Here is a 26,084-nt window from a genome sequence, read left to right as displayed (position 1 = left end):
TGAAAAGGAGCATCATGTTGATATGCAAGTTTTGAATTACATGCAAAGATTGTTTTTTTGTAAAACTGCACTGTTTTGAGCATGAATATTTGTTCCGAGAATTTTGATTATTTTGAAAATCATGTAATATCTACTTAATGTTGATGATATTTGATTAGTATAATCTAAAATTTTTGTTAATCCGAGGAAAACGCAAAAGCTGCTATTTGGTCGAATTGGCCAGAAAATCAGAGGTCAATATGTTGTCGGACTCCAATTGACCTGAAATGTGCCAGGTCCATGCGAAACTGTAACGACCCAACTGGTCGTTTTTCTTCCTAGGTCCCCGTTCCCCTAAACTATGTGCTTTTGATGTTTTATGTCTTGCGGAGATGGCTAGTTCGGGATTTGGAAGGGTTCGGGTTGAAATCGGAACACATGGTTCCTTAAGGTTGGCAAAACGGGCAAAGTATGACTTTGGTCAACGTTTTGAGTAAACGACCTCGGAACCGAGATTTAACAGTCACAATAGGTTCGTATGATGATTCTGGACTTGGGCGTATGTTCGAATAGAGTTTTGGATGACACGGGAGCATTTCGGCGATTAAGGTTCAAAGTTAGCTTATTGAAGGTTTAAAAATTCTTTAAATTTGGTTTAGAGTAGGTTTTGGTGTTATTGAGGTCTGTTTGGGATTCCGAGCCTAGGAATAGTTCCGTATGGTTATTTAAGACTTGCACGCGAAATTTGGTATCATTCCGAGTAGTTTAAGTATGTTTCGGTGCGTTCGGAATAAGTTAGAAGAACTTGAAGTTCATAAGTTGATTCAATTTGGTCAGGGGTGTGACTCTTAGTTTTGATGTTGTTTTACGCGTTTTGAGGATGCGAACGAGTGCGTTTTATGATTTCAAACTTGTTGGCTAGTTCGGACGGGGCCTTGGGGGCCTCGGATGCCATTCGGACGATGCGCGGAGGTCGCTTAGCCATGGGTGAACAGCTGAAGCACCTAGCTTCTGGTGTAACCGCACCTGCGGAGGGCCAACCACAGGTGTGAGCTCGCAGAAGCCAGCCAACAGCCGCAGAAGTAGCCCAGCATAGGCAGCCAGAAACCCAAGCGACCGCAGAAGCGAGACTTGCATAGGTGCGGCTCATCTGCCGCAGGAGCGGCCTCGCAGAAGCGACCCTCATTCCATAGATGCAGACTTAATCCAGTCAAGGGAGCACTGCATCTGCGATGAACCTTCCGCAGATGCGGCCCAGGGACCACAGATGCGGAAGTCCTGGAGGCAGAATGGTCCATTTAATGCGGGACTTAGACAATTTTGACTCATTTTCTTTCACCTCTTGGGCGATTTTGGAGCTCTTGGAGAGGGGATTTCACCTAGTACTTGGAAGTAAGTAAATTCTATCTAATGTGAGTTAAATACATAGATTAAGGATAGATTTTAACATGTAAATTGTGAAAATTATGGGTTTAGATAAAAAACCTAGAGTTTGATAAAAATGGGATTTAACCACGAAAATGATTAGGGATTTGAGTAAAAATTATATATCTGAGTTCGTGAGGTTATGAGTAACAACTTTCTTCAAATATTTTTGAAATTCGGGCACGTGGGCCGGGGGATAAATTTTAGGAATCCTTCAATTGGGGTTGGGTAATCACTCTAATAGTTAGAATTTTAAACATGTATTGATTAATTTATATAACATTTGACTAGTTTTGTATTGTTCGGCACCAAGTTGGGGCTTTAGAGCAAAATTGTGATCGGAAAGTGAGCCTTGAGACGAGGTAAGTCTCTTGTCTAACCTTGTAAGAGGGAATTTACCCCATAGGTGATTTAAATTAATATCTACTTCTAATTGTGGGGGCTACATACGCACGAGATGACGAGCGTCTGTGCGTAGCTACTATTCATGCTTATGTCCGGGTAGCTTAGGACCCAAATCATGGATTACTTGTAATGTTTGTACCCTATTTGTTAATTTAAGTGCCAAAATTATATTAGAACTTGTTAGAGGAATTGTAAAAGACCGAATTTCACTTACTTAAAGTTTTAGCGGATTACTTGATCGTTAATAGAAATTTTATTATATTGTGTATTAGCCATGTTATAATGTTTAAGTCAAATGCTTATAAAGTATCCTCTCTTCTTGTGGAGTGGGCCGAACGCCTCGGCAGTAGATAAATTCATCTATGGATCGTGACGCACATCCCTCGGCAATGTACACGTTATTTTGGATTGGGTCGTACGACCTCGACATAAATCGTGCTTAATAATACTCGGAGCCTAATCATACTTGAAATTATGTTGTAACTTATAAGGTTACACTTATCAATGACGGGAATATATTTGGAATTTATTACATTGTGAAAGAATTATTTGCTCCTCCTTGTTAATGGATTATTATTATTAATTACATAACTCATGCTTATTTGGAATTTTTGTATTCATATTGTTAGCCCATAGTAAGTGTCGAAATCGACCCCTCGTCACTACTTCTTCGAGGTTAGACTAGATGTTTACTGGGTACATGTTGTTTATGTACTCACGCTATACTTCTGCACTAATCGTGCAGGATCTGAGGCAGGTGCATCTGGCGGTACTACCGACATGCATCCCAGATATCCCAAGGCCTAGTGTTGAGCTGCTTCCTGAGCTGTTCCACAACACCTAGAGTCTCTCCTTTACATTTATTTCTGTCTATTTTCAGTTCAGACAGTGGCTAGAGTTTTGTATAATCTATTAGTGCGCATACACTTGTGACACCAGGTCTTGGCACACACACTAGCAAGCTTATGGTTTGGATTATTCTATGGTTATGATTGCACTCAACTGCTTTTGTCTATTTATTTACAAAGTTGCGGTTTCTTAACCTTTTTATTTAATGGAATTTAATCACTTGTAAAACTTATTAAAAGATAAATAACATGGTTTAATTCATTGTTGGCTTGCCTAGTGGTAGCGCTGGGCGCCATCACGACCTATAAGAGAATTGGGTCCTAACAGAAACAGCCCAGTGATGGTGTTTTGGGTGTTTTTCTAATTTTCTGGAATATTTTCAAAATGTTTTTTAAGTTGTTTTAATCCAGTGGTAGTAGAGATCGTTTCCTATGGACTCCAATGTTAAATTCTGGTGATATAATGATTTTTCACGTTGACGTAGGTCTTCTTTCATATCGGATAAACTCATTATAGATAATCACTAGGTAATACTAGTTGTTGATTACTTGTATTTACTCTTCATCTAAGTATGCATGTTGGTTCAATGTGAGTAGTATATTGAATGTTGATATTCGCTTGACTTAAATTAACAGTTTACTCTCCATCTGAGTAAGGCCTGTTAAATTCATGGAGTGAAGAATATATCATTACATATGTATATTGCAAGAATAGCTCTTTTCCCATTGAAACTTGTTGTTCAAGGTGCATGAATTATATGTATGTAGTGTGTTTTAAATTTTAATATTCAATAAAACATGACTAATTTTGATCTATTTATTTAATTGTCTCTTAGATTAACCATGACTGCTTTCAATCTCCTTACTGCTATTCTTACTCAAAACAAACTTGAGGGTCTGAATTATTTAATGATTGGAAACGAAACTTGGATATTGTCCTAATTGCTGAAGAGTACAAATTTGGATCATGTGTTTGTTTGTGTGTCCTTTGCTTAGATGATTTAGTGTATAGAGTTTAGCTTATACATGGAAGATTAAATCATCGGTTCTTATAAGTCATAAAGTTTATGTTCACAATCTAATGATGGAATTGGACAAACCATCGGAATGGTTGTAGCACAAGATTAAATATAATTTATCTTGATTATGGGAATGGTTTAATTACGACTTCTTGTGCTAGTACATTTTATATGTATTGAACTGATCAAGTAGAGATAAGTATTTTATACTGACTTAATAAAATATTTTCTCTAGTCCATTCAATGTACTTATACTCTTAATCTTGATATAATTATTATTAGTTGTGTGTGTCATTTATTTTTTTGATTTATTAAAAGGCGAGATTCTTTCGTGGGTCAATAAACCTGGTAAATTGGACAATAATAATACACATTGGCGAAGTAATAATTAGTTGAAAGAATCCATGTATCGGGTTTTGATATTGATGATACTCCTTTATGAAAGCTTATAAGTTTTCATGTGTAAACCCGGCCGGTGAATTTTGTATCCGACACATGAAATAAGTTAAGCGAAAGTCTAAAGAAAGTAATCAATAAATTAAATTATCAGTAATTTAATTTGATTGATTAGTATCTGAATCTTAACATAAGGAGTTAAATAAGGTTTTACGGAAGAATTTCGAAATTGAACTAAGGAGTGCAATTACAAATTTTTAGTGGAATAATTCGTAATTTATTATGGTAAAAATTAATTTCAAATTTTGAAATTAATTCCATAATAGGGAGTCTTGTTAATTAAATTATGTGGTCCCTACTGTGCCTAAATAATAGAAAATAAAGGAAACATTTCCTTAGTGGAAGAAAAAAACCTAACAGGTTTTGGAAAAGGGTTTTAACCTAAAACACGTAGCTATATATATCCCATATAGGGCTGGCCGTTTTTGTACTCGTTTTTGCCTTGGAATTTTGCCCACCCGATATTCTCTCTTTCTGGGTATTATTTGGGTAACACAGTCTTCTTCTACTGTGGAACGTTTTGCTGTGATCGCGGTCTTGCTACTCTGGAACTGGAGACTAAGATTAATCTGCTTTATTCGCGCTTTAAGAAATAACTCATATAATCTCCGTATGTGCTAATTGTTTAATTTAGACGTGAATATAATACTGAAATTGCTTCCGGTGCCTATAATCAAACACATGCATCTTCTAAGAGAGAGCCATAGAATAGAATATTTAAAAGAATTGGAGTTTCGTGCATACTAGAATTTGAAATGATAATTGTCTTTAAAGATGAGGACAAGCAATTGTCTTCTAAAACTAGGGGAGACTGTAAAGAGGTCAAATAATTGAGCCAAACATTAATGTTGAGGAAATAGGCATGTAATTTCTTCTCTTTATCGTTTTGTATTTGACCTACCTAAGTCAATTAACTTGAGCATACCGTCACATTAATTGGTGATCATTTTAGGACTAAATTCTTACTTATGGTGCATGCATTAATTTTATTTAATTTACCAATAGTAATGAGACTTGTCATAAGTTTATGATCATGTGATAATAAACACAAAGTAAGAATAATTTGCAGTCAAAACTGTGGTCTCTTTTCTTTTAAAAGTGTCGGTTGGAGGGCTTGGCGTCAATTAGGTGTAGTGTCGCTTAAAATCTTGACTTGTGGTGGTTCTAAATAGCCACACCTACAACGTGAACATTTGGTGTCTTTTTTTTTTAGAAGGGAACATATATTTAGAAATTTTGCTTCTGAAGATGACTTTGGTTGAGTAGAGAGACTGCTAGAATACATTTAATCTCAAGGCTTCATTCAAAGTCTCCTCCTTGCGTCAGTTTTGTAACAAAAGCCATCTTTATTGTCCCTTTATTTTCCATGATGAGAAAAGAGAGGGAAAAAAAAGGATGAGAGCATTGATGGAAAGTTGAAAGAGAGAAAAGTAAAAGCATACCTTTCTTGAATCTTGACCCTTCATTCATAAAACATCAAAACTCTCTCCTCCACCCCCTTCCCCCTCTCTCACACACACAAAGGTGGAATCTTTACTTGTATTTCTCCATCTCTCTCTCTATATCTCTTTCTCTCTCTGTCGCTGCTGTTCATTATTAAATAGGAGTGAGTTATAGAGATTGAATGAGAGCAGTGATAATTCACTGAGCTCTAGCAACATGTGTGTGATTTCAGAAGAAACGATCACCCAGTTTGAAACAGCTTTAATGGAGCAAGGTAGCACGATCTTTCCTTCCTTTTAACACTGATTGACTCATCGCTTTTTTCTGTTTCCTGACCCATTTCATTTCTGAGCGCAGTAGTTGATGAAGCACTCAAAAATACTTTTCAGGTTCGCCCCTTTTTCCTCGTGTCCCTCTTAACACTATGTAGAGTTTAATTTCCTTACTTTCTTTACTTTTATTAAAAAATTCTCTTATATTAGCCTGCTGCGACATTTCTTCTTCCTTGTTACTAGCACCGACATTTTGACGTTAATTGTGTGATATATCTTAATTTATTTGGCTTTTGGCCTAATTTTCAAAGATGTTAATAAAGCAGATATCTTTTGACTTTTTCCTTAATATTAGAGTTAAACCAATAATGATTAGTGATAGGTTTGTTGTTGGAACTCTTAATTTATGTCTGGTTTTAGGACTTTTTGCTGTCGGTTGAGACCAGTCATATTTTGGGGATAGAATATAATTGAAACCTTATCCCTGATTCACCATCTAGCCTTACGATGGTTCTAAAACTCCAATTTTTTGAAATAACAATTTTCGTATCTGTTCCGCACTGCTATGAAAAATTGTAAAATTGGTTTTGGTATTTTGCCTATTTAAAAGTAAAAGGAAATGAGTAAACAAAAGGATTATAACAATTCTGTTTTGCACTGCTACCTAAAGTTCACGTCATATCTGTTGTTGTGTGTGAGTATTCTTAGTTTAGCTAAAATTTTGAAGTGAATGATAGGAATCAGTGGAAATTGGATTGATTGTTCATTTCAAGTTTGCATCTAAGCCATTGTGTTATAATTAATGAGTGGTTCATTAGATAATCTTCTCTCTCTACTTGCAGAATATTCATCAAGGCTGTCCAAGGGACACATATGTGCGCTTCCTAATGGCAAGAGAGGGCAATGTTGAAAAGGCCCATAAAATGGTCAAAACCTACTCTTTTAAGACTTTTTAATTTGCCTTCCATGTATTGGAGTAAATGATCTTTCATACCCGATACTTATATTTTCTAATGTTTCAGTTGATTGATTCTTTGACGTGGAGGGTCCAAAGTGAGATAGATGATATTTTAGCGGTGAGTATTCTAGAATTTTGATATTTTTGTTGTGGCAATCAGTTGTAAAGGTTCCTGTCCTTATCAAGTCTAGTCTTTACTATTTATAGAGCTAAGAGCCTAACACCGTGCTACTAGTTTGGCTTGTAAGACAGGAATTTAACTGAGTTAGACTTTAGATGTGGGTTTTATGGTGGTATAGACCAGTAGAAAATCTTTTCAGAAGGTCCGCTACCTTTTAAATTGTGCTTCCTCAATTATGCTTAGGAGTGCAGTTGAAACTGTTCACACATACATACTTTTTTCACAAGAGTTGGTTGTATTTTATGCTATTATACATTCTTTTATGCTCGCATTAGTTGTATTTTATATTATATTTTAATTATTGTTGAACGTATCCTGAAAATTTTTGCTACTTTCCAAATTATTACATTACTGAGTCTAATGTTGATTCTTCTTTATTTGCTACCTCAGAAGCCTATCGTTCCTACTGAGCTTTACAGAGCAATTCGTGACTCTCAGCTAATAGGGATGTCAGGTTACACGAGAGAGGTACCCATTTCTGAAATAATGTTGTGACACACATTATTGTCATCTTTTGCTATTGATGCTCCTAGGGACTTCATAACTATTTGAGAATGCCGTTATCCTCTTTTTCAGGGCCTTCCGGTATTCGCTTTTGGTGCAGGTCTCAGCACATATGACAAAGCATCTGTAAGGGTCATTGAGATTCTTATCTTCCCTCTAGTCTATAAGATTTCATGTGCATTTACTTGTTCATGAACTTCTTGTTGAGATTCGAGTAGGGTGTTTGATTTGTGGATAATGGAGGTGTACTCATTGGATTAGTTTCAGATTATAGAACCTTTATTGGCTGAATTTTCCTTGCTTTTTCTTTTTCTCTGTTTTTTTTTTCGTGTGTGTGGAGGGAGGGGAGGGCAGTGGGGAGAGTGGGGGGGAATATTATTTGTGGACGAATAAGTTCAAAATGTGTTTCTGAAGGTTAACTTGTCCCTTGTCTCTAGCATAAGAAGTACCACAGGTTAGTTGACGAAATACAGATTGGACAGGATATTTTATTTAATATATCTAATTTTCTTGCATAGCCTACAGCTACCCAGAAAATTGCAAGTATTCATAATTGTCTAAAAATATATCAAATAATCCCTCATCTCGTGTATGAACCTCAACATTCAATTTCATGCGCAATATAATTTTAAATGGCGTATGTCGAATTAGGATCAGATTTTCATGATAGTTATGTTCCATGAGGCAATTATAATTTTACACGTTGCATTAGTGAAATAGTTTGGTGGATGACTTAATTAACATTTGACATATCAATCATGCCCCCGGTATGTCTATAATAAAAATTGTACTGACTTGTTACCTCATGGACATGACTTGAAATTTCCGCAAAATTTCATGCCTCCGGTAAGACGTTTTTCTTTAGCTTTGGTTATAGAGTTCTCAGTTCATTGTCTTATTTGTTTTATCCTGGGGGAGGGAGGTTTTTATGCTTGGAACTCCTGGGTTTTCCTTGTTTTGACTCTTTCATTATAGTAACTATAGCTCTGCTGATAAAACAAGTAACAAGAGTTCGTCATTTCAGGTCCATTATTACGTCCAATCGCACATTCAGATTAATGAATATCGAGATCGCGTGGTTTTGGTAAAAAGGATTCATAAATCCCTTCCTTTGTGTGTGTGTACTTATAATCCCTTGCATTTTACTAAGTTGGTTCATCTGTCACAGCCTGCTGCAGGTAAGAAGTATGGGAAACACATAGTCAAATGTCTGAAGGTTTTAGACATGACCGGCTTGAAACTTTCAGCTCTAAACCAAATAAAGGTATATTCCAGTAAGAGTTCTACCCTCCTTTAGTTACGCTCTTTCAAAATATTATTTGATCAATGAAATTGTGGGAAAATACCAAATGTTGCTGATTGTTGATCTCGAAGATTTCACTTTTAGTTTTTTTTAAGTTCTTAGAGAACTTTCCGGCTAGAGCAAAGAACAAGAATATTTGTTTTGCTAGAAGAATATGTAGTTGCAAGACTATCTCTAACCATATAGACAGATACATATACTTATTTGAGAATTACCTTGGAGCCACTGCTGTTAATATTTGGAGCAAAATATATTAACTTATTGTTATTTCCCTCGTTCAGCTGTTGACTATAATTTCCTCCATTGATGACCTAAATTACCCGGAGAAGGTAGTTACATACTACATTGTGAATGCTCCATATATCTTTTCAGCTTGTTGGAAGGTTTGTCTGTTATTTATGTCTTTTGCTTTTTCAGTACTCTTTTATCAATTATTTCTTGCAAATTTAGAAGAGATTACATGTTTTGAATGACTAAATTCTCTAATCTGTTATGATTTCATTAGGTCGTCAAGCCTCTGCTGCAGGAGAGGACAAGAAAAAAGGTTCAGGTTTTATCAGGTTGTGGACAGGATGATTTATTGAAGGTAGTTGTTCTTTTACCATTGTTTAGTTGTCATCTTCTTCTAGGAGGACGTAGCTACATTTTGGCTATAGAAAATTGGTGAACTAATAAAGAAAGCAGCTATTCAGACTTCCCATCTTATAGAAAATGGTATAGCCATCCAGACACTGGTTTAGAGATACAAGCAACACTGATCAGTTGTAACTAGGAAAAATACGTCACTTGTCCTAAATATACCCCTATGGTTCCTTAGTCTGTAGTGTAGTTCATGATTGTGAGTGCACCACTTGGATAAACAACTTCTGGTTTCAGTGATCTATTTGAGAAGGTTATCTTGTATTACCTATTCTCGGAGTTGTTGAGAGATCTAACCGTCTTGTCTGGTAACATGTGTAGATCATGGACTATTCCTCGCTCCCCCATTTTTGCCGGAGAGAAGGTTCTGGATCTTCCAGATACTCAGGCAGCTCGAATCAAAATTGTTATTCCTTGGATCATCCATTTCACCAGCAACTTTATGATTACATAAAGCAGCAGGCTTTGCTTCGTAAACCTGTTAGGCCTATTAAACAGGGCTCTGTCCATGTGAATTTTCCTGATGAGGTCACCGAGGGGACTGAGTTTGTTCAGACATTGGCATCAGAATTTCAAAAATTTGATAATCAGAATGGGCTCGTTCAGTCGTTAGATGAACTTAATATTGATGATCATCGAGTATAGAAAGTTTTGGTCCGATAACATCCTAAAATAAGAGTTTGTGGGCCATCATGCACTTTACCGGCTAACAATTCTGGATCCTCATGTAAGTATACTTATTAATTAATAGCTCATGCAGTCAACAGAGGGCTTTCTTCTAATTAGTAGCCTCAAATTTTTATGTATTCTAATTGCACGAGGTGCGTCTTCAACATAAAACCACTAAGTATTGGGGATACGTGGATGACATTTATAATTGTTATCTTAGATGTACATAGAGGTATATGTTGCTCGAGCCTCGAGCTCTTGTAGGAGATACTATTCGTTTATCGCATGTATTAATAAATGTTTATCCGTCTCTGATGTTGGACCTTCTATATACTATGTATTGGTATTATAGCAATAATGTTCAATTAATCCTTAAAGCTGGTTGATGATCACAGATCTATTTTTTTTGTTTATGCAATTGTGAAATATGGCAGGACCGGACTAATTTGTAAGCAATCTTTGGTATATTTATGGGAACAATGAAGATTACTAAGTTAGTTTAGCTAAAGACATCATACTAACTGAAGCAAGAAGAATAGAACGCTGCTTTAAAGACATTTTATACATAGTTTCAGTGCAAACAAATTGGTTAAAGTAACAGAAATGCAGCATAAACAAAACAAATGTCCCATATGGGAGGGTAGGAAATTTGCTTCATGTATCTCTCAGTTATGCACAAGCAATCAGTCGGTGCCCCTTTTGCCATATTAATAAAATCTTAGACTTGTTTATCAAAAAAGAAAGGTTCTCAACTTGAATTCTGGTTCTCATATTGTGCATGGATGATCACAAAACTGTCACTTCCTTTCTATTAGAAGATTCTCCAGCTACGTGATCTTATTGCTTTTGATGTTTTTTTCTTCAGTTGTCCCTCAACGACCTTTTTGGCTGCCTCGGCCATCTCTGCTGCCTTTAAAGCTTCCTTGATTGCAATTTCTATGTCCCGCTTCTCTTTCAGACCTGCCTCCACTTTCACGAGTGCTTCCTTTTCATTGGCAGTAATGGTCTCTACTTGAGCCATGGCAGTAGCAACCTTTATGTCAGCCTCATTTCTGATTTCTTCCACTTTTTTGCTTAAAGCTTCGTATTTCTCAACTGCCAATTTGATCTTTCTGTTAGACTCTGAGCTTATCAGATCAGAAGCGTCTTCTGTTATTGATGAATTGTGAATCTGATCACTTGCGAGCGTCTCTGCAGCTGCAACTTTCAGTCTTTCCTCTGCTTCCTTGACTTCAGCTCGAGCTGTTACAGCCTCTTGTCTGAGTAATTCCGCCTTCTTCTTCATCTCTTCTGCTTCCTGTAGAAAATGAACAGCCTCGGAAGTAAACTGTTGGATTTCTCCCTTTGGCGTTTTCGCTTCAAGCTCTTTCTTGCTGTTATCAAGATCTAACCGCAAGTTCTCAGCAAGGGCTTCTGCTTCATCTGCCTTCTTTTTAAGTTGAGAGTTATGTCCCTTGAAGCTATCTAATTCTGATTGAAAGGAATCCACCAGGCTTCTGAAAAACCTTTCTTCGGCTACTATCTCTTGAAATGCCTTTTTAGTACGATCAAGCTCTGAACTTGCTTTGGCAAAAGAATCCAAATCCGAGGTACGGACATTGTTGAGTTGTTCTTGCAAGCTTTCAATCGCCTTATTAGTTTCCTCAAGCTTCTCCACTAGATTTTCGTCCCTGATTTTCTTCTCTGCTTCTTCCTTAGCTGTCCTAAGAGGAGATTGTTCTTTATTTGCAACAAGCAGATATCGATGCTCATCTAGCTCGCTGTTGGATTTCTCATCTTGGAGTTGTCTGGCTCGTGCCTTTGCAGCTTCGGTTGCCTCAATGGCTGCTTGCTTTGATTTGCATAACGTTTCGAGCTGGCTTGTGAGTTCCTGCAGAGTTATCTTGGCATTTTCCAGCTCACGGAGAGCATTACCTTTTGTAGTTTCTGTGCTTTTTATCTGTTGTTTGAGGCTATCAAGTTCTCTGAGGGCCAAGTTAAGCTGACTCTCCTTCTATAAAACCACAATCAAGTCACGTGTTATTTATTTATTAGTATATGTGAGAATGACTTTACTATATACTAGCTATTACTCCCAGACGTGTTATTGCATACCTACCTCTTCAGCGGTTTTTGATTTCTTAAAGGTAAGAGGCTTAGCCTTGGGGGAGGAACCGGTACCAGCTTCGCCAAACAAACTAACAGCAGCTCTGACGGATTGGAAAGGTGATCTCGTATCAATCTCTCCCACCTCGCTTCTAGGGGAACCACCGATGCTTCGAGTTACTATTATTCTCGGCGAACCTGTTGGACTCGACGTTGTAGATCTTGGAGAGCCTGACCCATTTTGCCGCCTGTTTCTCAACATTGTGTCTTTCTTGTAATTCCTCCTGCTGAATCCTGCAAAAGATCATACATACATACATACCATGGCATGTTAAATGAATTATGAGTTTCCAAGTTTTAAAACTAATGCACCATAAAACCATTCGAAAACAAGTTTGACAATCTGACCCGTGTCATTACGTTTTCTTATCCAAACCAAAACCCCCCCTCCCTCATCATCTAGAACCAATATACAATATAATAATTATTCCAGAATTTTGACTCTTCCCATTCCCAGAGCCAATATGTTCCTATTCAAGAATTGAAAGAATCTGCAGGTGGAAATTTTACTGCTAATATGGTCAACCAACCATTAGAGAAACGAGATGGACTCGAGATTATGGTGTCCAATGCTAACCATGTGATCGTTATATTCACATTGCAGGAATGCAATAAATCAGATATAACTAAAGGATGGAGTATAGAAAAGGTAAAAATGAACCTGACAGGTTAATTAGCAAGCGGCTCACTTCTTCGTTAAAAAGAAGGAGATGTCAGGATCCAACAGACTGCCTTATGGCTAATGTTTTATCATAGGTATCTCAATGATGTCGAGATGCCTTTGTGTTATATATACGTAAGATGTGTGGTAGAACTCAAAGCTTCAACTTCAGGTCCTTGTCTTGATTTCTCCGTGTTGGGAAGAGAAATGATAGCGGTAAGAAAACAAAAAAGGGAAAAAGACGAAGATGGTTAGGAGGAGGGTGGTTCATATATCTAAAAGTGTTTTATTGCATCATGCAATGGCATAAAGCAGCCGTTTTACTTTTAGGAATATACGAGGTTTGAGATCTTGTTTTTTTTTCTTTTAATTATTTGTTGGACACAGTACTTCCCTTCCAAGAATCTTTAAAGGTATTTGCGGAATAAGCGCAAAAAGAATGGCTTCATTGCTCACCATACAGATGGTAGTTGAGGAGAAATGGCCGCAGAAACGACAGCCTTCAGAAAATGTATGGCTCATGGCACAGTAATTGGGAATTTTCTTAATTTAGCATTAACTTGTTGAATAATTTTTGGGGATGAATCTTATAATTAAATGAATCTAAAAAATCTTACAATCTTCTGGATTTTCTTACGTATAATTCTTAATGAAAATCATAAAGTGGTTCATTTATAATCATGTATTTTATTTTAAAAGTCCCATATGAGATAAAGATTAGTCTTGGCTTATAATAATGATAAAAGAATAATGCGATAGAAAATTATCTTTGCTTGAATTTAGAAGGTATTTTGACTCAGATGGAGTCAACAAATGGACATTTTTTTAAAATTTTGAAATGGACAATTTTTTAAAATTTTTTGTTTTTTATTATAACATATTTAATTTTATTATTTTATAGATATTTTAATTCAAAAACAATAACCAATAACTAACTATTAACTAAATAACTAAGTATTAATTACTTATGCCATGTTGCTTTTTCTAGGCTGCCACTCGGCTTAATGTGGTGCCTTTTTCTTTGGCTTTTAATTATATATAGATTATGATTGTAACTCCCACACATCCATAACCCCTCCCCATGATCTCAATAGTTAATGTCATGTTTAAGATAATTCTTTTGTAACCTTCTATGTAATAGTATAAATAGACGCATGAAATGTGATATGGGAAACACTTGATGAAATAAGAAAGTTATCTCTTCTTCTCTTATTCTATTACTTATCTTCTTGTTTTATATTGTTACTTTTAGCTATATTTTTTAACACGTTATCAGCACGAAGTTTAGCTCATTTCATTGTTCAAGTATGTTTGTTCATTCTGTTTTCTTCGTTGTATATTTTGATTTCATGATTATTGTCTTTAATATGCAGTTTTATAATTTCTCATATCTCTAAACATGTGTAAAAGTAGAGAATTCTATGTTTCTTTATTTTAAGTTGTTTACATGATTGTCACGTGAAAGTTGCTAATTTTCATGTTAATAGAATGAAATGAGAGAAGAATACTTGTTATATGTTGTTCGACAATTGAAATTGTGTTAAAAGTTAGAAGACATTTTTGTTCTAGTTAAAATCAAAGATATATTAATAATTTGAAGGGAAAAAATAGTATTCTTTTCTATGGAATTATCACTTTAGTGTATATAGATCAAAATTTTGATATTATGTCAATCGTTTCTTTAGGCTTTTATCCTAGTGATTTCTAATTATTTATCTTCTTTGATAGTTCACTATGTCGAATTTGTCAAAGCTTGAGTTTGTGGCACTTGACATTTCTGGAAAGAATTACCTATCATAGGTTCTCGATGTTGAGATTCACTTAGCCGCTAAAGGTCTTGGTGACACCATTACTCAGGGTAATGAGGCATCAAGCCAGGACAAAGCAAAAGCCATGATTTTCCTTCATCATCATTTAGATGAAGGTTTGAAGGTTGAATATTTGACAGTGAAAGATCCACTTGAATTGTGGACTGGTATGAAAGAAAGGTATGACCTTAAGGCTACAGTATTGCCAAGGGCTCGATATGAGCGGATGCACTTAGGATTGCAAGATTTTAAGACCGTAATTTCGAATAACTTCCCAATTAAAATTATATGGGGATGTTATGAATGATGAGGATTTGTTGGAAAAGATTCTTACGACTTTTCATGCCTCAAATATGGTATTACAGCAGCGATACCGTGAAAAGGGTTTTAAAAAGTATTCAGAATTGATCTCATGTCTTCTAGTGGCTAAGCAACATAATACCCTTTTGATGAAAAATCATGAAGCCCATCTCACATGGTCAGCTCCAATACCTGAAGCGAATATGGTAGCGAGACGTGATAAGTCTAGAAAAAGACAGAATAATTATCATGACCATATGAATATACGTGGGCATGGCAATAGAAAGAGACGATATAATAATCGTCATTGTGGTGGTCATGGCAAACGAGAGAACAATATGGGTTCTCAAAACAATCCTTCAAGAGGCAAAAGCGTTAACTGGCACCGCTGTGGCATGAAAGGTCGCTGGAAAATTGAATGTCGTGCACCTGAGTATTTTGTCAGGCTTTATCAAAATAAAAGCAAATAATATTGGAGCATCTTCTGCTAATGCCCCAGCGGAGTCTCACTTGACCTTTAAAAATGATTTTGAGGCAGGGCCTTCAAACAAAAATGATGATAATGCCAAAGCAAATTTTGTTTTGAATAAAGATGATTTTGAAGGCCTCGATGATCTTACTCATTTGGAAGTTGAAGACTTCTTTAGGGATCAAAACTAAAGTTTGATCATTTTACTGTGGAATGCAATTATGTTGTTATTTTATTTTCAGTATTTGTTTTTATTTTCAATTAGTACTTAAGTTGTATTGTTAGTTTTTCCGTATTTCTTATGGTGTACTTTTATTTTTATGAAGAAAATAAAATTTCCCAATCTTCAATTGGATCCAAGATGAATAATGAAGATTTATGCCTTTTGGATAGTGCTACAACTCACACAATATAAAGAGAAGAAATTTCTCTTATTTGGTTATAAAAAAGGCCTATATTAATACAATATCTAGAAGTACAAAATTAATTGAGGGCTCTGGAAGAGCAACCTTGTTACTTCCTGGAGGAACAATATTGACTATTAATAATGCATTGTATTGTAGTAAATCTCAAAGAAACTTGTTGAGTTTCAAAGCTATTCGCCAAAATGGCTACCATGTTGAGACCTCTAACGAAGGAAAAGTTGGATGTCCACTACTCCCACTACTTTCACCCATGATGTAAATAATCTCCCACTACTCATCACTATTATGATTGTAACTCTCACACCTCCATAACCCCTCCCCCCAATCTTCCCCCATTATCTCAATTGTTAATGTCATGTTTAGGACAATCCTTTTGTATCCTTCGATGTAATAGTATAAATAGAGGCATGAAATATGATATAAAATACACTTGAACACTTGATGAAATAAGAAAGTTATCTCTTCTTCTACTATTCTATTACTTATCTTCTTGTTTTATATTGTTACTTTGAGCTACATTTTTTAACAAGGACTAAACGCATGCGCTGGTCTTCAAGTGATAAGGTACCCCTTCCCGATGCTATTGTAGAGCATATATGAAACCCTTTAACCAATTTTCATGACCTTAACCGAAAATGGAGAATAGCAAAACCTTTTTTTTTTCACCCCTCCCAAATTAGGAGGATCTATAGTGTTTCCACACTTCCCCTCCAGCGTGACTCAAACCCAGGACCTAACGGTCGTGGGTGGGGGTGCTTTTACCAACTGAGCAAGTCTCACTTGTCAAACCTATTTCGAGAAGTGAACCAAATCAGTCTGATAGCACACAGAAATGGATTTGATTCCATCTGGCTGCCGTTAGCTATTGTAAAGGACTAGGAGAAGTAACGTTCTGACGAAGAGTTAGCTTGAGCACAACTAGTTCTCGAGTACATTCTACAGATATGGACATTTGAGTTCCAACAGAAGCTACAAGCTCTGGCTCTGCTACTGGACATACCACACACTAAACACATGCTAAATCTTTGACATCTCTTTCCAGCTACAACAAGAAAGTATCTTTTCTACAGCTCAAACAACCCTAACTTCAACAGATCAATCGTTGTCTTACTTGGAGGGAGCTGCAGAGGGAAGATTGATCAATTTGATCTTCAATTCTATATCCCCAGACTCCACCTCACAGAGCCTCAACCAAACATCTTGCACAACCTCACCATTCACCCAATTGATACTGCTGTCTGCTGCTAGACAGTTGTCGCTCTCTGGGATAACCTTCCTCAGTGTTGTCCCTTCACTGGCAATCCCAAGAATCTTTCTCAATCTAGCAGAAGCAACTAAAGGCTGAAGGCTGAGATGAGCATTTCCCATTTTGTCATCGGCCTTGAAACGGTCTTTATCAAACACTTGCTGTTACAATAAAAAATTCACAAGTTGAAAAGAAGTTTATATGAAGTTTTGAAATGGCTGCTCAGGACATTATAATGATCCCATTTCAGGTAGAAAAATATACAACCCTAAAGACAAGGCATAAAGCCATGGGAGAATTTTTTTTTTTAGCATAGAACAGTACCTTTTGTACATCTAAGTTTATCTTTAACATACAATGTAAATCATCATGGAAGCATAGAAATGCAAAATGCGTGCCCAGCCACTACAAAGCAGGATCACAGAATAGTGGAGCAACAGTTCAGTAATAGCTAGTTTACCAGAATGCCCACCTTTTGTACATCTAAGTTTATCTTTAACATACAATGTAAATCATCATGGAAGCATAGAAATGCAAAATGCGTGCCCAGCCACTACAAAGCAGGATCACAGAATAGTGGAGCAACAGTTCAGTAATAGCTAGTTTCCCAGAATGCCCACCTTTTGTACATCTAAGTTTATCTTTAACATACAATGTAAATCATCATGGAAGCATAGAAATGCAAAATGCGTGCCCAGCCACTACAAAGCAGGATCACAGAATAGTGAAGCGACAGTTCAGTAATAGCTAGTTTCGTAGAATGCCCTAAATATAATTGTGGATAACCTAAAGACCTGTTCGGCTAACTTATCTGTTCAAACATTAGGATAAGAAAATAAAACTATGCTATCATTATAATGAGAAGATCATCTCCTTTTTTTTCTCTTTAATAAGTAACAATGACAAATCCTCTTATAACTCTGGCTCCCAAATCACAAACTTTACCATGAAAGTAGGAAACAAGTTAGTACAAAATGGTATCGACGTGGTATAGAAGAATACATTTTTGGACAGCCAGCTAAAAGGGGTGGTTTGATATTATCTTCTCCCCCTACCCTGTAACCCCCCCCCCCCCCCCCGGTTGATTGTTTTTCTATTTGTTTCGTTTGCATAGTTTCATCAAATTATCTGCCTGATCACCACTTAGAGGTGGAAAAATTAAGTAAGAAATGGGTAATGTAATGTTTACCTATTCCAAAGTGCATAATCACTAATTTTCACCCATTCATGAATTGCCTTTATATAATCTTTCACACAGTTACAATATGCTCACGGTGTAACTTGGAGAGCTGGCAGAGCAAAGTATAGTAAAAAGGGAACAGCAGTTTTAAGAATCATCCATCTATGCATCTTTTAGACGTTATGGTTGGAAGGAAACAAGTCATGTTTTGAAGGACAAGGAAGCCATATCTCTAGAATTAAGAACAAATGTCTAAATAATTTGTTTTTTTGGTGTAAGCGTAGCATATTGGAAAACGTGGAATGAAACTTGGACCTTCTATAGATGCTAGGGAGGAAATTGTAATAGGCTGTCTTTAAGCCTTCTTTCATGTACTTTTGTGTACCATCTTGGTACTTTATTAAATAAAATACTTTACCTTATCCAAAAAAAAAAACTGATGGTTGCCACCTCTCAAAAAAGGACCAAATTAACATCCTAAACATAGTCCTTTTGTGCCTTTTATATTTTTGCATTCAAACGCATGGTTAACTCCTATTGAATTACTTCAAAGCATCACATTTTCTTGTCCACTCGATATTGTGGTGTAATTCTTGAGCGTGGACAATCCCAGAGACAGATTCCTATGAATGATAATATATTGCATGGCCGCTTCAACCAGATGTACACCTTGAGCAACATTGAAAAGTTCGTGTGCACTTTCTTCATAATATAATTTTGCCCACAAAACTACTATATAACATCTCAGCAGCAAACTTTTTTTTTTGGTAATTAAGTAATTTTATTTACCAAGGGAAAATATATGTACAAGCAAAACAAAACCCATAAAGTTGGACATCCCCAACTTTTTACATTCATCTTCTCTTCCTCCCTATCTCAGCAGCAAATTAATATCACTTCTCTCGACATGAAAGATATCAGAAGCCTTGATACTATACAGAGACGTTCCTTTGCTTCAAAAAAAGAAGTTGCCAGGTAACTCTAGCGAGTACATTGGAGAAAGACCACACAACATCAGCTTACTGTACTAAAATCTTGTCCGCACTGCAAGAGATAGACCTTTGAGTAGTGCTGTTTCTTGTAAGACCTTTCTCTTTGTCTTTCCAATCACTCACTCCAATTTAGTTTTCCCTCTTCTATTTATTCATTTCATGTTCTCTTTATTAGTTTATTGACCTAGAAAAACATACGACAAAGTTCCGAGGGAGGTTCTATGGAATGTTTGGAGGCTAGAGGTGTACATGTGGCATACATTAGGGCGATTAAGGACATGTATGATGAAGCCAAGACTGGGTAAGAGCAATTGGAGGAGACTCGGAGCACTTCCAAGTAGTGATGGAGTTGCACCAGGTATCAGCTCTTAGCCTATTTTTTACTTGCTTTGGCGATGGATGAATTGAGTAGCATATCCAAGGGGAGGTGCCATGGTGTATGCTATTTTAGGATGACATAGTATTGATTGACGAGACATGTGGTTGTTAACGCTAGGCTGGAGGTTTGGAGACAGACCCTAGAATCCAAAGGTTTTAGGTTGAGCAGGACCAAAACAAAGTACTTAAAGTGCAAGTTCAGTGACGTGACACAAGAAGCAGATGTGGAAGTGAGTATTGATACACAAGTCATCCCCAAAAGAGAGAACTTTCAAGTATCTGGGGTGGGGTCAATAATCCAAGAAAATGGGGAGATTGACGATGATGTCACACGTCATATTAGAGTTGGGTAGGTGAAATGGAAGCTCGTATTAGTTGTCTTGTGTGCTAAAAAAGTGCCACCAAAACTTAAGGATAAGTTCTATAAAACAATTGTTAGACCAACTATGTCGTATGGGGCGAAATGTTGGTCAATCAAGAACTCTCGCGCTCAAAAAATAAAAGTAGCGAAAATGAGTATGTTAAGATGAATGTGTGGGCAACACTAGGAGAAATATGATTAGGAACGAAGATATTCAGAACAAGGTGGGAGTAGCCTCCGTGGTTGACAAGATGAGGTAAGCGAGACTCAGATGGTTTGGGCATGTGGAGAGGAGATGCACAGATGCCCAGCGAGGAGGTGTAAGAGGTTGACTATTGTGGGTCTGAGGAGAGGTAGAGGTAGGCCGAAGAAGTATTGGAGAGAAGTGATTAGACAGGACATGGCACATCTTTAGCTTACCGAAGACATGACCCTAGATACAAGGATATGGAGGTTGAGGATTGGGTAGAAGGTTAATAGATAGTCAAGTTTGGGATACCGTATCTGTTTCACGTTTCCTTATCAGTAGTATTATTATGACATTTCTTGTTTTATCTTAGTCTTTGATTTCTATTACTACCAGTTGTTTTCTCTTGTTTCGGTTTTCTTATTGCGTGTTATTTTGTTGTTACTTTTCTTGTCTTCATTATTTTCAACATGGCTTCTTTAATACTCCCTCCGTTTCAATTTAGATGACACACTTTCCGTATTAGTCCGTTCCAAAAAGAATGACACATTTCTATAATTGAAAATAATTCAACTTTAAACTTTTCACTTTACCCATTTTACCCTTAATGAGAAGTTTTTATAACCACACAAATGTCATGGCCCCACAAAGTTTTTACCCCTTAAGCTTTTAAGACCACAAGTTTCAAAAGTTTCCCTTTTTTCTCTTAAACTCCGTGCCGAGTCAAACTAGCTCATCTAAATTGAAACAGAGGGAGTACTTTTTTTGCCAAGGGTCTATCGAAAACACAAGATAGGGGTAAGGTCTGCGTACACATTACTCTCCCTAGACCCCACACTTTGGGAATATACTGGGTATGAGTGATGTTGTTCTCTTCGTTAGCTTCTCTCCTTTTCTCAATTTTCTCTGGGTTTTTTTACCTGTCAGATGTATAAAATTAAGCTTGTGGTCTCGCATCAACAATTATCTGATTATCGTCCTTGGCCTTTTAATTCAGAATTAGTAATTCGTGGTCATTTCCCCAAGTGAAACATATAGGATCCAATGATACCTTTAAGAAAATTATTTTTTTAGTTCTTAATGCTATATATACACTTATTCCGATGATATATCTCAGATAACACTCGAGAAATGCCCCCTTTCCCAATTAGTCCGCAGCTAGATTCCAATATTTCCGTTTATCACATTCTACTACTCAGATATACAAACATCATAAGTATGTAGAGCTTAAGGACACCTTTACCCAACCTTCAAAGTTGTAACATTTACGCATGATGCCTAATCATGGAACATCAGACTGGCTCAGGTAACAATCCAAGATAAGTCGGTTGACATGCAAACTTAGGAAAATATAAGCATGCAGTATGTCTAATTAAACTCTATGAATAACAACATAAAGTACATGAAATTCAAAGGTAGAAACACTTACCAATTTGAGAACCTCAGCAGGTTCTGAAAAGGAGAAATCAAATTCTTCGTTCCAAACAGGATTAAGGCAGCTATGTATGACCTTGGTTTTTGCAGTCTGGTACAACAAATAGATGCAGTATAAAATAAGCACCGGAAATCAACTTCGATAACTGCCATGCAACGTGACGAGTAGCATTACACTTCACCCAGCCAAATATATAAGCATGAGTGCATGACATACAACATACAATATATCAAACAATTCCCTGCATATGAAATAGATTTGTGTTCGGTATTGAAAATACAGACAAGGGGGGATGCACGTTGCTCCAAGCGGTATCATCCGATACCACTTGGCTGAAAAATTAAATAAAATTATGTGTAAACAATAATTAAAAAAAGAAATTAGAAGATAAATTAATTAGGATGACACCGCTAGGCAAAGTGAAGCATCCCAGTCCAACGGTCACACTGGTGCCTTATCAAGCTTTAGGACACAAGTTTGATTCTGTAGATGGGTGCTTCATACAATTTTTCATACAAATAAGATCCTCAGAATGACACAAAACGGTTGTACGAACAAAGACAATTCAAGGAAATCCAAGAAGAAAAAATAAAGAAAGCACAAACACAACCATCACTCTCTTTTTCCTTCCAAATCAATCATGGCTCTAAAGACACTTCATTATTAACGACTATATATCTCAAAAATCAATAAATCTTTTTGTTTAATTTCTTAATATATTCCCATAAATACTCCATATTGTTCGCTCATCTACTCTCTAACTTTTACTTAATTCCATATCCAACTTGAATGCCACACTCCCTTCTCTCACGCTTTAGTCTCCGCAGTGGCATATCTAGGTGGGGGGCCCCGATTCACGCGCACCCTAGCTCTCCTCCCTAGATCATGTACAGTAATGCTATATTTTTTCAAAAGTACTTAAATATATATGTATATATGTGTGCGCGCACGTGCGCCCAAGATCAAAGTGCATAGAGGCGGACATACGTTGCATGTAAAGGGGTCACGGGACCCCGTTAGCCTCGGAAAAAACCTTGTATATATATGTTATATATATATATATATATATATATATATATATATATATATATATATGTGGACCCCTTAAATATTTTAGTTGTGCCCCGGACACTAAAAGGCGGATGGAAAAAGTGGTTATGTTGGGCGCTTCAATTCCCTTGTTTGCTGGATGATCCGGGTTCGAATCCCATCTTTACTTTTTTTAGTTAAACTCTAATTGAATACAACATACTTTCATACTTAATAACAAATTGTTTTATTTTTTTCTTTATTCTTTTTCTTTTGAATTCAATTATAGTTTAGTTCTAACTTCTAATACATAATAGTCAACTTAATTAAAAAAAAAATCAAATTCATCCCTTAAAATTAAAAGCTTCAAATTGCAACTTATCACTCCACAAATAGAAAAATACAAATCCTTACGCCACAACCTTCTTCATCAATCACTTTGACTCTGACTCGGCAGTGGAAACTAAGAGTTTAAGACTCTTCTTTAGTTTTTTTTTACTATTAACATACCCTTAATCTTGATTTCTTTAAAGTTTGAACGTCGTTTTGATCACTGGCCCTTTATTTTATTTAAAAAAAACTAGAAATTTTAAAGTGCGAAACATGCTTAATCAAACATTTTCCCTTCCCATAGCACCCATTTTGCGAAGAAATATCTCTTTGTTCGGTGCTTTCTTTTCTTTAGAACTTCTTTTGTTTATACGTGGATGATACGTCAGTATAATCATTAAGTTTTCAAAGAGTTGCGCGCCGAATTTTTTCGCTAGTGATTAGCACACAGTGGTGCCCCGTCGTGCTCAAATCCTGGGTCCGCCTCTGATGGTGCAATGGTTATTGGGTGAACCTCTCTAAGTGAGGTCGGGGGTTCAAATCCTATGTATATCTTGTTGTTTTTTCCTTTCTTGCATTAATTAAGTACTTTTTTCTTTTTCTTTCTTTGTTTGTTCGGTATAACACATTGAAATCCCTATTTTCCTTTTGTCATCGTAAAATTTTAAATAATTAAAACAAATTTATATATCAAAACTAGTAGCAGTGGAGGATGTAGTGTATAGCCGAAGGGTTAACTGATCCAACATTTTCGACATGATATATATACATACATATATATTATATATATATTTGCAAAAAGTGGTTCAAAGCTATAATGGGTTCAATAGAAAGAACCTAAAGGTTGAACCCGTCAAATTTATATTCTAGATCCACCTCTTCGTAATAGTGCACCCATCTTCTCGAAATCCTAGATCCGCCCTTGAGTTTCAAGCCATCCATCACATGTGATTCTCCAACGAGTTAATATATGTTAGCTTCTTTTTTTTCTCTCTTCGTGAAAGAGTTAACTATCTTTTTTAGATATCTTTTGGGATTAGTTCTAATGATCTATAATTTGAGATTTTGTAATGTAAAGTTTTGCTTCACCACTTCTTCAGAATGGAATGTGAATGTAAAATTTCTTTCTAGATTCAATTGAGACAGGTTTTGCTATGTCTTCCAAGCTTTTAAAAAAGTTCAACCGGTAAAAGTTCACCTAATTTAGAAGAGATAACAATCAATCAGAACAATTGTTTCATTTTGAAAGACAACGAAAGAGTTGAGATGCTTTAAAGTCGTACCAGGGAAAAAAGTTAGCAATTCGAAGATACCCCAAGTTCGACCATGATGCTCTAGGAAGAGGGTACATTAAATTGAATGAAGACAGAGTATCATGAATACATTTCTAAAAAAAGAGAACTCGTCGAGGGCAATTCTGCCAATTTATTTCAAATGAGTTTATTAAGATGATCTTGTCAACGTAATTGATTCATTTATTCTCCTTTTTAAACATTAGGAGGAAGCAGTGGGAAAATTTCCTGTAATGGGCAAAAGCTTGATGGAGCAACGCCAACACCGCTTAAGATCAATCCTGCATACGCCACTGAATACAGAAAACTTCAAATGTGAAGAATAGTCAAAGAAAGAGAGGTCGCAAAGTCCATATATGAAAGAGAGATACAATATTAATAGCTCTATTGTTTATTTTGACATGTCGAAAACAAGTTAGTACACTAAGATTCAATTCAGAATGGTAAGTGGTGAAGCTAGTTTTACAGGTCAAAGAACAGAGAAAAATATAAGAAACGTCAGGAACAACCTGATTACCCAGCTTGAGAATGACATAAGGATCACTGCTGTTGAAGTCCCGAATCACCAAACGCCTGCCTTTTACAACAGTCACTTTTAGCTGTCCAAATTTGTCTCCCATAATTAATTCATAAACGAACAAACCTGCATCCACAAGGTCCAATACATACACAGTAAATCCCTAACTGGAGATGAAACAATTGCTTATGTACAAAAATTGACTCAATCCTGTTACTCATTGCAGAATACATGCAGTTCTACTCATGTATATATAGATAAGGCAGATGAAAAAAATATTAAAGCAGCAAACTTTTCTCCAATTTCAGCGAAAACATAGAAACAGAAACTTAGCAAAAGAACACAGTAACCCTAGACTCCAGTATAGACAGACAGCAGAGAAATATCACCAACACGGTCAGTAATCAAAATCTTGAAAACAACATAAAAGAGACATCTTTAACTCACTTGAATTAGACCCAGATATCTGTCTCAAAAACTGAAGTAGCAAAAGGAAGATTCACTTGTTGCAAATGTTGCCTTGGTTTCTTCAAATGGTTCTGCTCGAAGATGCCAGATAGACCCAAGAAGGGACAAAGTTCCAAATGGACTGAACGTTTGTTCTTATTATGGGAGAGAATTAAGGAATTTACGTATCTACAATCTTAGTTATGGATTTCAACGGACAAACTATAGAATATTTATTAAAGTGTGTATAAGGCTATAAGCAAAAGGGGGATTGGGTTTCATTGTGTTAATTATATATAAGTTTGTTTAAGAGCACATATTTAGGACTCTTGAGGAGTCATTTCTTTTCTGCCCCATTTACAAGCTAATATTCACGCGCTTTCCCCTTGTTATGAATTTCTATTTTCTATGTATTTTCGTTTTTATATTCCTTTTTTACCCCCCTTTTTTTTTTCCTTTCTTTGTGTTGTAGCTTCCGATCTTTTTAATGCACCGTTGTCTCGTGATGATTCTCATTCTTTCACCATTTTCGAGAGTTTGAACTGTAATATGAAATCATTCTCAAAAATTTCTATTTATAGTAATTATGGATCTAACTGAGGAGTGTGGGGAAGAATGGATAAAGAGATGCCCCTGCAGATCACTTAATGAACTGCAAAGATACATGAGTGGAGAATGATCACTGAATTTGATCGAGGTGCGTGATAAATGTGAATACCTTAGAACCGTTGATAAAGAAATCTATTTTAAATGAAATAAATACCTCCATAATAGGAAATAG

General features: G+C 36.2%; 3 protein-coding genes across 3 annotated transcripts; 1 reads left to right on the top strand and 2 right to left on the bottom strand.

The window, feature by feature from the left end:
• The first annotated feature begins 5,600 nt into the window (after positions 1-5,600).
• Positions 5,601-10,478, top strand: LOC104104898 (phosphatidylinositol/phosphatidylcholine transfer protein SFH2). The gene is made up of 11 exons (XM_009613094.4): positions 5,601-5,849; positions 5,933-5,964; positions 6,690-6,773; positions 6,870-6,923; positions 7,377-7,454; positions 7,563-7,616; positions 8,515-8,574; positions 8,659-8,754; positions 9,075-9,176; positions 9,299-9,379; positions 9,754-10,478. Exons 1-11 carry the CDS (start codon positions 5,792-5,794, stop codon positions 10,075-10,077), a joined length of 1,023 nt encoding a protein of 340 aa, XP_009611389.1. The 5' UTR covers positions 5,601-5,791; the 3' UTR covers positions 10,078-10,478.
• A 236-nt stretch (positions 10,479-10,714) lies between these two features.
• Positions 10,715-13,047, bottom strand: LOC104104909 (WEB family protein At5g55860-like). The gene is made up of 3 exons (XM_009613103.4): positions 12,908-13,047; positions 12,200-12,480; positions 10,715-12,094 (listed from the first exon to the last, which is right to left on the bottom strand). The coding sequence occupies exons 2-3, from the start codon at positions 12,446-12,448 to the stop codon at positions 10,913-10,915; spliced, it is 1,431 nt and encodes a 476-aa protein (XP_009611398.1). The 5' UTR covers positions 12,449-12,480; positions 12,908-13,047; the 3' UTR covers positions 10,715-10,912.
• A 3,752-nt stretch (positions 13,048-16,799) lies between these two features.
• On the bottom strand, positions 16,800-25,664 carry LOC104104927 (protein C2-DOMAIN ABA-RELATED 11). The gene is made up of 4 exons (XM_033658383.2): positions 25,304-25,664; positions 24,849-24,982; positions 21,683-21,778; positions 16,800-17,316 (listed from the first exon to the last, which is right to left on the bottom strand). Exons 2-4 carry the CDS (start codon positions 24,957-24,959, stop codon positions 17,017-17,019), a joined length of 507 nt encoding a protein of 168 aa, XP_033514274.1. The 5' UTR covers positions 24,960-24,982; positions 25,304-25,664; the 3' UTR covers positions 16,800-17,016.
• Positions 25,665-26,084: the final 420 nt, after the last annotated feature.

Source organism: Nicotiana tomentosiformis, chromosome 5 (assembly GCF_000390325.3).
Source record: "Nicotiana tomentosiformis chromosome 5, ASM39032v3, whole genome shotgun sequence".
Lineage (NCBI taxonomy): Eukaryota > Viridiplantae > Streptophyta > Magnoliopsida > Solanales > Solanaceae > Nicotiana > Nicotiana tomentosiformis.
Note: the sequence above shows the minus strand (reverse complement) of the source record. Positions and strands in the feature narration are given on the sequence as shown.